Source organism: Anguilla rostrata, chromosome 7 (genome assembly GCF_018555375.3).
Source record: "Anguilla rostrata isolate EN2019 chromosome 7, ASM1855537v3, whole genome shotgun sequence".
In the NCBI taxonomy this organism is placed as follows: Eukaryota; Metazoa; Chordata; class Actinopteri; order Anguilliformes; family Anguillidae; genus Anguilla; species Anguilla rostrata.
The window spans coordinates 13,201,781-13,218,224 of NC_057939.1; the positions used below are offsets into that span (position 1 = coordinate 13,201,781).

Genomic DNA, 16,444 nt, shown 5'->3' on the forward strand with positions numbered 1-16,444 from the left:
AAAACCCCCCGAACCAACGAAACAGGGTCCACTGACACTAAGGCAATTCATTCAACAAGTGCATTACCACGAAAACATCTTGTCATTTCCAACAAAAAAAAAACAAAAAAGGGTTCACAAAAACTATCATGGGGAAAACTCTATTAAAATATTAAACAATAATCGGGGGTATGGAAAAAATTTTTGGGGTATCCACCCCCTTTTTATTTTCCCCAAGACGTGAAGCATTTTTGCGACCCCTTGAGGATCACAGTGTTTTGGACAATTGGAAAACTTTCTGTGCATTTTTGGCGTAAGGTTTTGCTCTGGAAAATTTTAGCATTCAGTGGTTTTTCTCCCCAAATTTTTCTGAAAAATCTTTCCTACAAAAACTTTCTGAAGGAACTGTAAACCAATACCATTTGTACAGCGTCTCTGGTGAGCCCAAATAACATTACTGTCTCTTAGGAGCTGCTCACCAGATCAAATCCTGCCATGACCTCCGGAAACTTTTTCTGTAGTTGCATGGCCTCTTCCACTATAGCTTTTGCCTCAGTCAAGTTCAAACCCCTGAGACACACATACAGCAAACATGGTCACACTGACAACGTGAAGGCAATTCATTCAGACAAGTGCATTACTCATCGAGAAACATCTTGTCAGTTACCATACAGAACAGAAAAAACAATAAAGGTTCAACAGAAACTATCAGTAAGGATAACTCTATGTGAAATATTACACAATAAGTCTGGGGTACTGAGAGAAATTGTTGGGTATCCACCTCCATTTACTTTCCCCAGAGTACTGTGAGAGCATCTTTTGCGGAGCCTTGAGGATGCACCAGTGATTTTGAGATCAGCATTGGAACACTTTCTGTGCAGTTTTGGCGTAAGGTCTTGCTCTTGGAAAATATTTTAGCATTCAGTGGTTTTCTCTACATCCTAATTACTTTAGTTTAATCTAAACCGTAAGCACGCACAAGGTTCACTGCTACCTCAGTTCCATTCGCAATATAAATACAAACAGCTGAAGCCTCCACCTTGGTCTTAGCCACACAGTCATGGTCTCAGTCTTATTCTTGCACCATGAACCTGGTGTTCCTGACTCCCTCCCACCATATTCACCTGTGAGCAGTGAATATGACTCGAGCTCCCAGGAAGTCAGGATGTTCAGTCACAAACTGCCTGGCTACATCCTGATAGGCCTTCAGGCTCCAGGCCCTGTCATGCCAATTTCCATCGAGCTCGTACGTCTGCACAACACAAACACCACAATGCGACTCGTGCCTTCATTCTAACAGACAACAGCAAAACAACGCGATGGGCACCAATACACAGGAGGCTAAGGTCAATGTTAGGTATTCCATACACAGAATTTGTATATGAACTGTGGTTTCATGGGCAATTGTACAGACCATTGGCAGCAAAGCCCTCAGCTCCAAATACATGACATTATCCATGTAGAACTGCTGCAGACCCTCGTAGAAATAGTCCTTGAACACGGGTGCATGGGTGACCAGCCCTAAGGCTGCCATAAACGTCTCCTCAAACCTCCTCCACACAATGTCTTGGCTCGGGTAGGCATTCACAGGGTCATCTGTGAACAGCGTGAGGTTCTGCATCAGGCTGCTCAATCACAGATGAGAGGGGAAAAAGAAGAGAGGGGGAATGTAGAAAAAACGGACATCATCAGTGACTGGCTGATTATCATGAAGCCATAACTGCTTTTCTAGAGGGCCTTTAAGTGAGATAATTAGTGTCAGCGCTCAGACTTAAACTGAGTGCATAAATGCCAAAAAAGTTATGAATAAAGAAGAAAAAAGAAAACTCAAGGCATAAATCCGCATGTATTTTATAAATAACCCCCATCCCAAGGTGAGCCCCCACCTGTTGTCCAGGTCGGTGGTGTTGTCCACCTTTCCCCTCAGTGTCTCCAGCAGCACCCAAGCAGAACACTGCGGAAGGGGGCGGGGCTGCTTGGCAGAGAAGCGGAAGCGCACCGATTGGCTTGCGGTGAAGCAGATATAACAGTGCGGCCTGTAGGTCACGTTCTTCACCAGCCATTCCACCCCCACCACAGCAAAATCGTGGATGTGCAGAGCAGCCCCTTAAACACAAAAATGACCCAATGAACAGCAGCCAGCAAGTATACCACCCAGCGGCCTTTGCATGGAAAACTGTAGACGTGAGTCACTTCCATCTTGACTAAATCAAAAACCTGCTGCCCCAGCTCAGTGATGGGGACACTGCAGGAGGTGCGGTCCTTCGGATGAGATGTTAAACTGAGGTTCTGACTCACTGTGGTCATTAAAAGACCCAATGGCTGTCCTTAAAAAAGTCATGTTACTTCAAAAATCCCCCAACCCCTAAAACTGACTCTCTTACACCTGGCCACCTAATCATCCCCTCCATAATCATTTAAATTCCCTACCTACTTTAATTACCCATATTTTCAATGCAAGAGAGAACCAGGTTCTCAGTTGTCCTACATGGTAAAAATAAAGGTTAAATGCGTAAATAAAATTAATGTTCTCCAAATTCAAGGTGCTCACTGAGTAATGTCAGATGGTGATGATGATAATCATAATAATGATGAATATACAGCAGTCTCATTTGTGTCTGTGAAGACTACATTACCTTTGGGCATCTTCTGTAGCAGCCTAAAGACTGGGCTCCGCTGGATGAGGGGTAGGGCTTTGAAGAAGTGCAATGCTGGAGGGAATTGTGGCCCCTCCACTTCCTGCTGTTTCAACTTGTGTAGCTGAGCACTCAGCCTCCGCTCAGCCTCTGTCAGCACAACAGTGCCCCCTGTTTGTCGGGAGGCCTCCTGCTGTATCAGTAATTCTCTCTGGCGAGGGTCTGGGATCCCGCCACACACACCTGCCCAGCATAGCAGCAACACTGACAGCAGAGTTACCTGGGAACCATGCAGGGAGGACAGCAGTGCCATGCTGTAGGCTGGGAAGAACACAGTGGACAGGGGTTAACGAAACAAATGGAAAGGAACAAGGCTTAACTTTCCACAGACATTACCAGAAGAGAATTAGTGAGGTCAGGCACTGATTGGGTGATTAGGCCTGGCTCGCAGTTTTTGCAGGCCAGTTAAGTTCTTCCACACCGATCTTGACAAAACCATTTCTATGTGGACCTCGCTGTGTGCCCAGGGTCCTTGTCATGCCAAAATGGGAAAGGGCCTTCCCAAAACTGTTGCCACAAAGTTGGAAGCAAAGAATTGTCTAGAATATCACTGCATTCAGATTTGCCTACAAATGGACTAATGGGCCATGCCCAAACCATGAAAGATGGCCCCAGACCAAAAGGAGTACAGATACTATTGGACATATTGTAAATATGTTTGTTTCTCATTAAGTTACTGTGGCTTACAACAGTTAATCATATAAGTGAAACCCTTTTAATTACAACTGGTTTGGTGTGATGATATCACTCAGACTTACATTTCACATATTGTCTTCCCAATACAATCTCTATTTACAGTGCATAACTTGTGGAAGAGCCAGCTGGCCGAACATCCTCATCTTGGATGCAGTAGTTCTGCAAAATTAAATTCTGCTAGACAGAAACTGAAGTTTCATTTTGTACCAAAGAAGAACATCTAGTGCCCTCTGGAATTGCTGACACCCTTGATTAAGAGGAGTAAGAAAAGGCTTAAAGAAAATGGCATTGTAATTTTTCAGCTTGATCTTGCACTCAAAATACAAGAGAAATCCAATCCTTTGAGGCAAAATCCTCTTTTCATAAATATTCCAGAATACATATTTTGATCCTACAACAAGAAAGCATTTTACATTTATCATACCATTTTTTAAGAAGACGTCAGTGCCCAACACCTAACATAGAAATCAAACAAATCCACACACTCCGGACAAAATCTCCAAGCCTTACGAGGGTCGAGCGCCTCTGCTGGAGAATGTGACACAGTGGATCAGCTGCAAACTGTAAACAACCCGCTTTGTCTACCGTGCGGCGCAAACACAGAGGTACTGAATGGGTTTGGTCAGCCAAAACATTAACAAAATAAGTTAGTTGGCTATTTATCTTATGCATTTTACCCCGAGAACGTAGGCGACCAACATGTAAATGGCAAATGAAAGATTAGACGGGTTCACATCCTGGTTATTACACTTGCCGTTATTGTTTATTTAGCCTACCTTCATCGCCGTATCTCCATAAACGGCAAATTAAATTGAAAATGAAGAACCTCTAGATCGATTTGATACCACCAGTGAAATGTACAGTTGCATTTCTATCTATATTACACCCCCTAATCTAGCCTTTAACTTCAGAAATCATGGTGGTCTGCAAATGACACGAAAACATAGGCTACACGAACTGCCCATTACAGTTGAGAGAGGGGTGAAAAGAAGTCACTTCTAGTCAAAGGTAGCGGGTTTTACCTGCGTTTATGCGGGGATCTCCGATGTAGTATTTAGGTCAGCAGTGCTGCTTAAAGAGAAGTAGCCTACATCTGTTCACGTTCAGGTTTTACCCACTGCTTTTATCCCTACTCGCTCGCAGGCTAAATACACGTAAACGTCACATCCTCGGCTTCACTTCCAGAAAATTGCCTGTAGTCTTCGCTATAATCAGAGATAGCACGGCGTAATTGAACAATGGGTTCGTTCATTTCAATAGTGTCCTGCATTTCATTATGTTTTCTATTTTCAATGCAAATTATGTAAATTCCATGTTGTCTCGGTACTAACCAGCAATGCTATATTCTTCTTGTGTCAGCTTCAACATTCCGTACAGCATAATTTTACTTGATTTGAGATGCTATATTTGTAATATCCCAAACCAAAAGAAATATTTCATTCGTATGGAGGAACTTGTACAACTAACTATATATGTGAGTTTTTCTGGCCTTCCATTAAGGCCAATCCATTTAAGAAAAATAGTGATTCTCAATCATCCACAAAAGTAGTGTAAGTATATTGTCGTCCAGTTTTGCCTGAAAATTTAATAAACCACCATTTAGTAATACATTTAGATTTTGGAAAAGTTATTTATTCTAAGAAATGTACAGTATAGAAAATACTTCAGCATTTCCAAAATAATCTGCCAGTCAGATATCAACTTGTAAACTTCACATTAAAAATGAAAAGTACATGTTTATTTTTGATGCCACCATACTACTGAGGTAAATGTCAACTGTTAAAAACAAAATCAACCAGACGTCACATTTATATTAAAACAAGTCAAAATATACAAAATTTAAAGAACAAATAAATATGATTCACATTAAATCCAATCTAGTCGTTTCGCTAGTGCAGACAAACCAGATGACAGCAGAAGAAAAAAAAAAATGAAGAGTAAAAATGACTCCAGACTCTTGGACACTTGGACACACCAGCAGCAAGAGACTGTACAAAAAAACTTCTGAGACCAGTAAACGTAAACTGCCCCTCGTACATGGACAGCAGGAGAGAGGACTGCTTATATCTATTGCTCACAAGAATCAGCATACAAAAATAAAATAAAATAAAATGCACTGCCTTGTGGGACATCAGTAGCCTTAAAACCTACTCCTCTTCGCTCAGGGGTAATTCACCCCTACTTCACTTCCTGATCCGCTCCTCTACAAAACAGACCAACAAACTAAAAAACCCCACAAAACACCTACCCAAAGCTTTCAGCACACCACACTGTTCTAGCATTGCGCCTTCCAACACAGAACCATGCGACCGCTTGAAGGCCCTGCAGCTGGCTTACGGCCACTGTGCTGTATGAGAGGAGGGCATGGCAGGAGCACTATGTACAAAGCCCTTCAGACCAGCACACAGCCAAAGTTCACCAAGCTTTCCAGGTGACTGCAATAGCTTTACTGTGGCTGGTCTAACCACACAGCTCAATCCATGCAGTTAACAAAAATGCAGACTGCACACGTCAGGTTCTGATAACTGCACTCGTGTGCCACACCAAGGACCTGTTTTTTTTTTTTGCGTCTGCACGTTTTGGCACAGACATGCTAATGCCATCTGTACAGGGATACCAATATAAAGATGACTTAAGGCCTGTTCTGTCAAAAATCTAACTAGAGAGACATCTTGCATGTAGCCTAGGGCACAGGAGGATAAGGGCTGGGTGTTGTGGGGGGAGGGGGGGGGTCCAGTGTCTGCCAGTGGCTGGCTCTCTGAGGTAGATTCACTTGTGGCTGTCACCAGACCCCTGTCCATACCAAGGCATTAAAATGGGACCTGGGGGAGGGGGATACAATGCACACAGCTAATGGGGAAGAATTAGTGACACGTGTAAGAGCTTTCAGACAGACATTTTTGAACTACTAGTATCCACAGGCCCATGAGCTCCTGATGAAGAGAGCCAGATTAGTGAGAGATCAGGACTGCTGTGGAGAAGCTCCTTTAAACAATAAACAAAAAACCCCTCAATGATAGGGCTAGCAACATACGCAGTGTTTCAATCCAAATGTTTTGTAAAACAATATCATACATTTACAGAAATATAAAAATAAAAAAAAACATAGAAGTTCAGCACTTGTACAAATTCACACTACCACAGTTAAAACATGCTGTATTGCAACATCATACAGTTTGTGTTTGACAGAACTCAAAACAGGCCAACTCAGCTCACCAGCAAGGCGCTGACTCCCAGTATTTCCCCAGTAGACCGCAGATGACCCATACACGTACATAGACTCCCTCACACAGGTGCACGCACTCAGACTCACTCACACATGCACATGCACACAGACTCCTTCACTCACGCACACGCACATATTCAGGCACACGCGTAAACGCACAGACTCGCGTACGCACATGCAGACTTGCACATACACGTCCGCATGCGCAGGCACGCATACACGTCTGCACGCGCAGGCACGCATACACGTCCGCACGCGCAGGCACGCATACACGTCCGCACGCCAGCACGCATCATCGCACGCGAGGCACCATACACGCCACGCGCAGGCACGCATACACGTACATACGCGCAGACAGACACACAACCCAGCAGGACCTGGTCAGCCATTGCTTAAGAGAGCAGATTGTTGTCGTGAGCTGAGGCGAGTTCATCCATCACAGTTGCGACTGTATTTCTCGCATGACGCTTCTCCTTCAGATAAGTAATTCATAAAAATACCCGTATTAAAATGCTGCACCCTGAGGATTTCATTCACTGTGTGAAAGAAGGGAAGCTTTGACATGCAGAAATATTTCAGTTCTCAAACAAGTTCAAAATCTACTGAATAAAAAAAGTCATTTTAACCAACCTACTACTGTTAACCACAGAATATGCAATAATCCTATTGTACAAATATCTACAAATGGACTACCACCAGGATGCATCCATTTAAAAAACGGCAAAATAAAGAAAATGGAACTCCGCATCCACAAGTTTTTTTTTTTTTGTTTTGTTTTTTTTTTGCCTCTAACTGGCTACTTGCTAGTTCATCAAGTTCATTCTTAGACTTCAGACCACAGGAAATGAAGTGACAAGCTAAACACTGTTGCTACACAAGCCGATTCTGATGTGAGAAGAAACTGATTAATGTGAACTGTGTGTGTGCATATTTTAAGCAGCTGGAAACGTACAAGACACACGGGCACAGAAAAGCCCAGAAACAGAAGTGAACTAACGTGTACTTTACATACTCAAGGAACTAAAAGCACAGACTTAAAGGCCACATATTTGGAGACCAGCTTTCCAGTGCAGAGCCATGGAAGAGCTGGGCTCTCAGTAAGTCTATATAATGGAAGACATTCTCATAGTAAAGGCAGCACTGAGGAACGCATATAGAATGTACCTGAACCAAACTGAAAATGCTTTAGTGAGAACTGAAAACGGACAGAGCAACTGAAAAGAAATAAAAAACCAAAAACCAAAATCACATCTTCCTGACAAATGTTTTCTTGCAGACAGCAATTAATCTTTTGCCCTTTTCACAAGTCTACAAAACCTAAACTATTTACACATACATTCAACAAGAGAACCAAAGGCAACAGGAAGTGGCCAGGACATTTCTACCATTTTAAAAGTACCCTTTTTTTTCCCTACACCTGAGTTTTAACGTTTGTGAAGAGGAACGCTGATCCTCCGACGCTCCTCCCCCTTCGCCAGGCGCGGAGAGGAGCCGCGCGCGCCTCCGAGCGGAGCGATGGGAGGGAGACGGAGCTCCACAGAGATAGCGGCGTCGGCGGCGATGGCGGCGGCAACTCGCTGGGCCGCCCGAGCCCGTCGGCTTCGCAGCCTGTTCTCCCAGGAGGCCCGGCGGCGCTCCGACGCAGCCGCGCAGGGGGAGGGAGAGGACGTCGAGGGAAGCGGTCCCACATTCCCAAAGGGCAACCAAAAAGGAAAACAAAAAGACAATCCTCCATATACAGGTAACAACAGTGAATAAGTCTGCCTCTGAAGCAGCCGCACAAACCCGCTGGAAATGTTTCTCAGAGTTCCTCCACGGAGGGAATGCTCTCGAGAGGTAAAGCTGCCCTCACACCGGTCCCTCCAGCACAACTACGACAGACAGTGACAACGTCTGAGACAGCGGAGAGCAAGGTTTCACAGCACTGTTCAGTACACATTTACAAGCTCGCCCAGGAAGGGCCGTTGAAAGCTGCCTGCGAAGATGGCAGCCCGGTGAGAGAGAGAGAGAGAGAGAGAGAGAGAGAGAGGGAGGAAGACAGAGGAAGAGGGAGAGAGAGGGAGTGTTTGTTCTGCTCCCGGGTTCGCTCTGTCCTCCTCTGTGCTCTTCTTCAGTTCCCCTTTCTTCACCTGCGGGTGCAAAAACAAACGAAAACCGCGTGAGCAGCTGGTCTGTTGCAGGCAGGGCCTGTTGTCAGGGCCGAGATGATGAAAGTGCTGCTTCCCCTCCCCCCCCCACCCACCTCACAGGTGCTCACCTACAAAACTCCCAGCATGCACTTCACACTCCCTGCTTACTGCTGGAGCCCCTGGGAGACCCCGTGCACATAGCCTGCTGCCTGTAGAGACAAACAACAAAGCCCAGCTTTCAGCGTACAGCCACAGCAGCAACCCTTACCTGTATCCTTAAACAACCAGAAACTCATTTACATTTACAGTGCATTTCCAGACCATGTGAACGGTGCTGTGTGTGCTTAACAGGCAGGGGCTGCCTTTCTCACCCAGGGTGGAGGTAGTGTTCTGGGGCCAGGCCGCGCTGCTGGACCTGCATGCCCTGGAAGTGCCCGCTGGCCTGAGGGTGCCCGTACAGCGCCATGCGGGGCTGGCCTGGGGGGAACGGCAGGTGCGGGGGCCTCTGGAGGGCCTCCATCAGGTGGGGGTGGGGCCGCTGGGGGGCGTAGTGGCCGCCGGGGTACGGGTGGGCGGAGTAAGGAGGGCGGGGCATCATGTGGGGGTGCGCGGTGCGCGGGTCGTAGGGGAAGCCGGCGGCGTGCGGGGGCGGGGCCACGCGGCGGCGAGCCGCGGCGTTGTGGCTGTCCAGGTCCAGGATCTCCTTGGGGCTCTCGGGCCGCTCGCCGTCCGGGTCCACCGGGGCCGGCTTCACCGGGCTGCCCGCCTCGCGGGACTCGGGGGGCAGGGGGCTGGGGGACAGCAGGCTGCCGCCCGAGCCCTCTGAGCCCTGGGGGGACATGCTGCTGTCCTTCAGACGCCCGTTCATCCCGGCCCCGCCCGCCGCCATGTACGCGTTGGAGGGGAGGCGGGGCTGGTAGGGGGGCCTGGGCCACTCGTCCGCGGGGGGGAAGCTTCCCCGCCCGCCCCCCTGGGGCTGGGGGTAGTAGTGCGGCTGCTGGTACTGGGGGAACATGTTGGAGTGGCCTTGGGGATTCTGAGAGGACATGTGATATGGATATGCTGCACCCTGCTGGTGGTAAGGGGGATAGCGTGCAGGGTGTTGGTGGGGGTGGGGGTTCACGGTCTGTGGCGGAGGCTGGGAGGGGTAGGGCTGGTGGTTTGGGGGGGGGAGCGGCCGGCCGACGGGTACGCCGTAGTGCGGGTGCGTCGGGCCGCCCATGCCGAAGTGGCCCATGGCCCCGTTCTCCTGTCCCTGTGTGTGGGGGGGCCCGGTTGACCCGCGGGGCCCCTGCCGGCCCTGCGGCTCCGGGCTGAAGGCCTGCTGCTTGTAGTGGCCGTTGGCGGGGGTGGGCGTGGCCGCGGGCTTCATCATGTGACCGGGCTCGCTCGGCCTCTTGTCCCCGCGGTCCCTGGGGCCCGGGTGGGCGGGGGGCAGGGGTGCGGGGTAGCCGGGGGCCTGGGAGGACAGCGGCGGCGGTGGCGGCTGCATGCCGGGCTGGGCGAGCACACGGTGAGGTGCGTTCTGGGAGAACTGCTGCAGCGGGGGCTGTGGGGGCCTCTCCCCCTCCCTGCTGCAGGTCTCCGTGCCCTGGGGGTGTCCCGGGCCCAGCGCCTGCTCCTCCTTCTGCTTCTCCTGCAGCCGCCCCCAGTCCGGCGCCGAGGGACTCTGCACCCCCCCGCTCGGCCGGCTCGGGTGCTCCGTGGGGCTGGGGACGGAACGGCGCTCCTGCTCCGACGGGACGGGCGTGACGCGGGCGGGCTGAACGCCCACTTTGGGCTCCGACGATGCCAGTCCTGCAGAGGCCATGAGTACAAGTCAATGCATTAGAAAAATAATAGAATAAAACACGAGCAATAAATATGTATCCTGTCTCACACAGAGTGTAATTAAAAGCTTTTAAAGAAGAGTGGCTCTCACTTAACTGCAGTAAGAACACAGCACACAAACACAAAGACTTTGTCTTAGCAGGTCATTTAGCAGGTATAAAAACGGCCGAACGCCCCAGAGGCCCTCTCTCACCTTTGGGCAGGACGTCCTGCTGGAGGGGGGGCCGGAGGTCTGCGGCGTTGTCTCTGGCGGGGCGCAGAAGCTGGATTTGGGGCGGGGGCAGCTGTGAGGCGTGGGCGGGAGCCGGCAAGACCTGGGGGGGCTGCTGAAATTTGCCCATGTGCTGAGGGAGGGGCGGGCGGGGGGGGCCCGAGGGGGGCCCGGACGAGGCCGACAGCTGCTGCAGGGCGATCATTTCGGGGCTGTCCAGCATGGAGGACAGGCGCGGCCGGGAGTCCTGCAGGGCCATGGGGGGCCGCTGGGGCCCGGGGCCAGGAGAGCAGACGGCGGGGGCCGTCCTGTACTGCTCGCCCGGGGCCCGGTACCCTGCGGGCTCCTCCGCCCAGGGAGGGGGGGGCCCGCGCCCCATGCCCGCGTTAAAGGGGTGCTGGCTCAGGTGGGTGCCCATGCCCTGGTCCTGCACGGGGGGGCCGGCTGCCCGCTCCTGCCCCGGGCCGCCCATCCCAGGCCACACGCCGGGCATGCCCACGCCGGGCGGGCGGAAGCGGGCGTAGGAGTTGTGCTGCGGCAGGATGCCCGGCCCGGGGTACCTGCTCCTGCCGGGGTGGGGGACCGGGCCCTCCGGGTGCTGGCGGGAGGGGTACATGTTCCCCTCGGGGGGAGGGGTGCAGAGGCCCCCGGACTGCAGGGCCACGGGGCGGGGCCCCAGCGAGGGGCCGTGGGTGGGGCCCATGTAGGGCTGCTGCTGCTGGGGCTGCAGGCGGGCGTCGGGGCCGCCCGGAAAACGGAGCCCAAGGTGATGACCCTCACCAGCAGGAGGCTGGAGCAACAAGAGAAGCAGTCAGGCAGGAACACACACACACACACACACACACACGTAAAAACAGACACACGGACATATATAAACAGATGCATACAGGTATAGACACACACAGACAGACACACACAAACAAAAGCAGACATTTTTAGACACACTTGCACGCCATGCAGACACAAAGCAAGGTCAGCGCGCTGCCCTGCAGACCCGCAGCGTACCTGCATGCTGAAGGGGAGGGGCATGCGCTGAGCGCTGTGCTCTCCGGGCCTGGGGGCGGGCAATCTCTGCCCGTGGAAGGGGAGTCCCGGCCCCCCGGGCAGGCGCTGCCCAAACACGCCGGGCCCCGGGGCCACCTGCAGCTGCTGCACGGGGACGACACAGAGACACACAGCACGCGTTAAACTACTGCGGGGGTCTCTGCAGACGCTGTTCTCCCTTAGGATTCAGTCCCCACCAGCCGCATCATAACCCAGCACTACCCTTTCAGGGGTCCACACAAACACAGACACAAACAACACATTACATGTCAGTACTGTATATTACATTATAATAATATTATTATAGTACATATCTGCTTCTGCTATGTACAGTAGAAGTACCATTTCATTTCTTCCCAATGGGAGTTTAAGTACTCAAGGGGTGCTAAGCTACTGGGTATAACCTAATTTGTTATTTGTTTTGGATGTGTTATCCACATTACAAAATATTATTAAAATTTAAATTCAACTCAAAACTGAAGTGAAGCTGTGCTGTACATGTGAGTGGATGGACGGCAGGATAAGAGCAGCTCTCCCCTGGAGGACTGGCACTGCCCATCCAGGACTCACTGGCTGTGCTGGGTGGTAGAGCCCAGGCCGGGCGTCGGGGCCAGGCTGGGGCCCGTTGGCGCGGTGGAAGGGGGGCGGAGTCGGGGCGGGGGGTTTGCGCCCGTCCTCCTCGGCGTGGGCGCTGCCCTTGCCGCTGGGGGCGCCGTGGCGACGCGCGGCCAGCTCGGTGGCCCGGATCAGGCTGTCGGGCCCCGTCTGGCGGGGGCCGCGGCTGCGCTTGCGGTCCCTGCGCTCGCGCTCGCGCTCGCGGTCCTCCCCGCTGATGTGGAACTCCTCGTCCGTGTCGCCCTCCTCCGACGGGAAGTGCTTGAGCAGGGCCTTGCTGAAGCAGCGCTCCAGAGACTCCGCCATCATGGTGTACTCTGAACCGAGCAGACAGAGGAGATCAGAGACGGGTACTGTACGCTCGTCACACACATACACAAACCTAACAGGAACACGCACACACACACACACCTCACTCACACACACACACACGCCTCACACATACGCCTCACTCACACACACACACACACACACACTTCTCACACACACACACAGAGCTCACTCACCACCCCACACTCACACGCTACTTCACAAACAGCAGCGCACGCACACACATCTGTTACTCAGCCACAGCCAGTCCACCGCTCAGGTCAGAGGGCCAGAGTCGACCTTCGACCCCCCGAGCTCCTCCCACGGGAGGGCACGGAGACAGATGGATGGCTCCATTATGAAAAAACAGGCTGGAATGTCCCGTCGCTGCAGGCAGCGGCTCGCTGGAGGACTGAACGCTCGATCACTCTCCATTAATCAAAGTCAAAGCACCGGTCCCTCTAAAGGTCTCTGCTGAGCCGCCTGCATCGCTCTGCACCGTGCTGAACACGGGCACGCTATCTTCATGCATGCACGCGTGTTTCAACATCAAAATCAATCCCCTTAAAGTCCCCCGCTGTCTTTCCAAGCTCGCTGGCGACTGAAGGGTTTACCGCCTCCACATGCTGGTGTTGAGCAGCAGCAGCAGCAGCGAACCGGAATTTAAATATTTAATGGAATATTTTCTGTTTTTCCCTTTGTCCACAAATCCGCTGGAGACACAGCCAGGATCCAGGGACCCGCTGCAGGGAGGGAGAAGCTCGGCGAGGCCTTACCGCTGTCCTCCCCGTTGTACTCCTGGCAGTTCTCGAACATGAGCTTCACGTCGGCCACAAACTCGTCCTTGGCGATGTACTCCCCCTCGTTCAGCTTCTTCTCTATGGTGGAGAGGTCCATCGGGGTCTGGGGGGGAAAGAGAGCGCGCCCGGGGCTGAGGAGGACTTCGCGGCGAAACGAAACCGTTCGCGTCGCTACTCCAAAGCGGCCGTCGACCGTCAGACCAGCAAGCTCGGGCGAGGTGTCGGGTTCTAAAAAACCACGGGCCTGAACACGGTTCAGACGCCGTGCTCGACTGGGCTTCAGGCGCCTGCGTGCGCCCAACAAGACAAACGTCAACCAACGTCAGCAAACTTAAACAAACGTTTGTTTAGCACGAACGTCTGCCAGCATTAGTCAAAAGGGTGAAAGGTGGCGCTCAGCAGACAAAAATGGCTGCTGATGGGGGGCTGATTGATTACATCCCATAAGTGATCGTCAATCTTAATATCATTTTTCTTCCTAACCTTTAAAAACAACCCCCGGGTAAGCCATGGTGACAATAGCATTCCTTCCGACAGTTGTGCCCATTTAAAGTAAAGCGATGTCATTGGTGAAAAAACAAAAACAAAATAAAAGCCTCAAAGTTGAAATTGAGCAATGGCAGCTGCTAGCAGACTGCTTTTAGCCGCAGACGTTTTCCTGGCTGCCCTTGATGAGGTCAGAGCATGCTCAGGCCCCCGTGCTCACCTGGATGATCTCGTGGTAGTTGGGAGCGTAGGACTCGTCCACCGGCTCCATGAACGGCCAGGCGTCCTTGTGCCCCTTCAGGGCCTCCAGCACTGGGGAGCGGGTGAACAGAGAGGGGGCGGGGTCAGAAAAGGCTTGCACACCAGCCAATTGCCAGCCAAGCTGGGACAATGACATCATAATGACCTCTGACAGACCTGTTCACACTCTCTCAACAACTGTAAAACTGAGTCTCTTTTCTCTGATCCTACCTTTGTACAGAGCCGTGTAGTCGTCGTCTATTTCATAGCTGCAGAAAGACAAGGAAAACGCTTTACTGATGAGAACGCGAAGCAGTCGCTGTTGACTCACTTCTGTCAGCGCTCACAGCCCCGTGCGACAGGGGGGTCTGTGCACAGAGGAGCTGCACTGCTGGCATTTATGGATGGCAGTGTGGTGGCAGGTGTTATTATGCATGGCAGCGGGATGGCAGGTGGCAGTGGGTGACAGGTGACATTACGGATAGTGGTGGTGTGGGACTATGGATGGCAGTGGGGTGGTATTATGGATGGCAGTGGGGTGGCATTATGGGGCAGTAGGGTGGCATTATGGATGGCAGTGGGGTGGAAGATGTCAGTATGGAGGGCAGTAGGGTGGAAGATGTCAGTATGGATGGCAGTGGGGTGGAAGATGTCAGTATGGAGGGCAGTAGGGTGGAAGATGTCAGTATGGAGGGCAGTAGGGTGGTATTATGCATGGCAGTGGGGTGGCATTATGGATGGCAGTAGAGTGGTATTATGCATGGCAGTGGGGTGGCATTATGGAGGGCAGTGTGGTGGTATTATGCATGGCAGTGAGGTGTCATGGATGGCAGTAGGGTGGTATTATGGATGGCAGTAGAGTGGTATTATGCATGGCAGTGGGGTGGCATTATGGAGGGCAGTGTGGTGGTATTATGGATGGCAGTAGGGTGGCGGGTGGTATTATTCATGGCAGTAGGGTAGAAGATGTCAGTATGGAGGGCAGTAGGGTGGCATTATGGATGGCAGTGTGGTGGTATTATGCATGGCAGGGGGGTGTTATGGATGGCAGTAGGGTGGTATTATGCATGGCAGTGGGGTGGCATTATGGAGGGCAGTGTGGTGGTATTATGGATGGCAGTAGGGTGGCGGGTGGTATTATTCATGGCAATAGGGTGGAAGATGTCAGTATGGAGGGCAGTAGGGTGGCATTATGGATGGCAGTGTGGTGGTATTATGCATGGCAGGGGGGTGTTATGGATGGCAGTAGGGTGGTATAATGCATGGCAGTGGGGTGGCATTATGGAGGGCAGTGTGGTGGTATTATGGATGGCAGTAGGGTGGCGGGTGGTATTATTCATGGCATTAGGGTGGAAGATGTCAGTATGGAGGGCAGTAGGGTGGCATTATGCATGGCAGTGGGGTGGCGGGTGGTATTACTCATGGCAGTAGGGTGGAAGATGTCAGTATGGAGGGCAGTAGGGTGGAAGATGTCAGTATGGAGGGCAGTAGGGTGGAAGATGTCAGTATGGAGGGCAGTAGGGTGGAAGATGTCAGTATGGAGGGCAGCAGGGTGGCATATGTCAGTATGGAGGGCAGTAGGGTGGAAGATGTCAGTATGGAGGGCAGTAGGGTGGCAGATGTCAGTATGGAGGGCAGCAGGGTGGCATATGTCAGTATGGAGGGCAGTAGGGTGGAAGATGTCAGTATGGAGGGCAGTAGGGTGGAAGATGTCAGTATGGAGGGCAGTAGGGTGGCAGATGTCAGTATGGAGGGCAGTAGGGTGGAAGATGTCAGTATGGAGGGCAGTAGGGTGGAAGATGTCAGTATGGAGGGCAGTAGGGTGGAAGACGTCAGTATGGAGGGCAGTAGGGTGGAAGATGTCAGTATGGAGGGCAGCAGGGTGGCATATGTTAGTATGGAGGGCAGTAGGGTGGAAGATGTCAGTATGGAGGGCAGTAGGGTGGAAGATGTCAGTATGGAGGGCAGTAGGGTGGCAGATGTCAGTATGGAGGGCAGTAGGGTGGAAGATGTCAGTATGGAGGGCAGTAGGGTGGAAGATGTCAGTATGGAGGGCAGTAGGGTGGAAGACGTCAGTATGGAGGGCACTAGGGTGGTGGGTGGTATTATGCATGGCAGTAGGGTGGAAGATGTCAGTATGGAGGGCAGTAGGGTGGTATTATGCATGGCAGTAGGGTGGAAGA

At 51.7% G+C, this 16,444-nt stretch overlaps 2 protein-coding genes across 2 annotated transcripts in view; both read right to left on the reverse strand.

The window, feature by feature from the left end:
- Positions 1–4,553, reverse strand: part of LOC135258571 (adenosine deaminase 2-A-like) — a 230,085-nt gene extending 225,532 nt beyond the window's left edge. Inside the window, exons 1-6 of the mRNA XM_064342038.1 lie at positions 4,394–4,553; positions 2,616–2,936; positions 1,866–2,085; positions 1,394–1,604; positions 1,104–1,231; positions 459–549 (exon numbers count right to left, since the gene is read on the reverse strand). Of these exons, the coding sequence (XP_064198108.1) occupies positions 459–549; positions 1,104–1,231; positions 1,394–1,604; positions 1,866–2,085; positions 2,616–2,928 (963 nt within the window). The 5' untranslated portion in view covers positions 2,929–2,936; positions 4,394–4,553. The remainder of the gene's footprint in view (positions 1–458; positions 550–1,103; positions 1,232–1,393; positions 1,605–1,865; positions 2,086–2,615; positions 2,937–4,393) is intronic.
- A 2,369-nt stretch (positions 4,554–6,922) lies between these two features.
- LOC135259046 (chromatin remodeling regulator CECR2) overlaps positions 6,923–16,444 on the reverse strand; it is a 38,422-nt gene continuing 28,900 nt past the window's right edge. The window contains exons 11-19 of the mRNA XM_064342901.1: positions 14,493–14,530; positions 14,242–14,333; positions 13,512–13,638; positions 12,382–12,743; positions 11,773–11,916; positions 10,750–11,557; positions 9,098–10,523; positions 8,855–8,935; positions 6,923–8,726 (exon numbers count right to left, since the gene is read on the reverse strand). Of these exons, the coding sequence (XP_064198971.1) occupies positions 8,878–8,935; positions 9,098–10,523; positions 10,750–11,557; positions 11,773–11,916; positions 12,382–12,743; positions 13,512–13,638; positions 14,242–14,333; positions 14,493–14,530 (3,055 nt within the window). The 3' untranslated portion in view covers positions 6,923–8,726; positions 8,855–8,877. The remainder of the gene's footprint in view (positions 8,727–8,854; positions 8,936–9,097; positions 10,524–10,749; positions 11,558–11,772; positions 11,917–12,381; positions 12,744–13,511; positions 13,639–14,241; positions 14,334–14,492; positions 14,531–16,444) is intronic.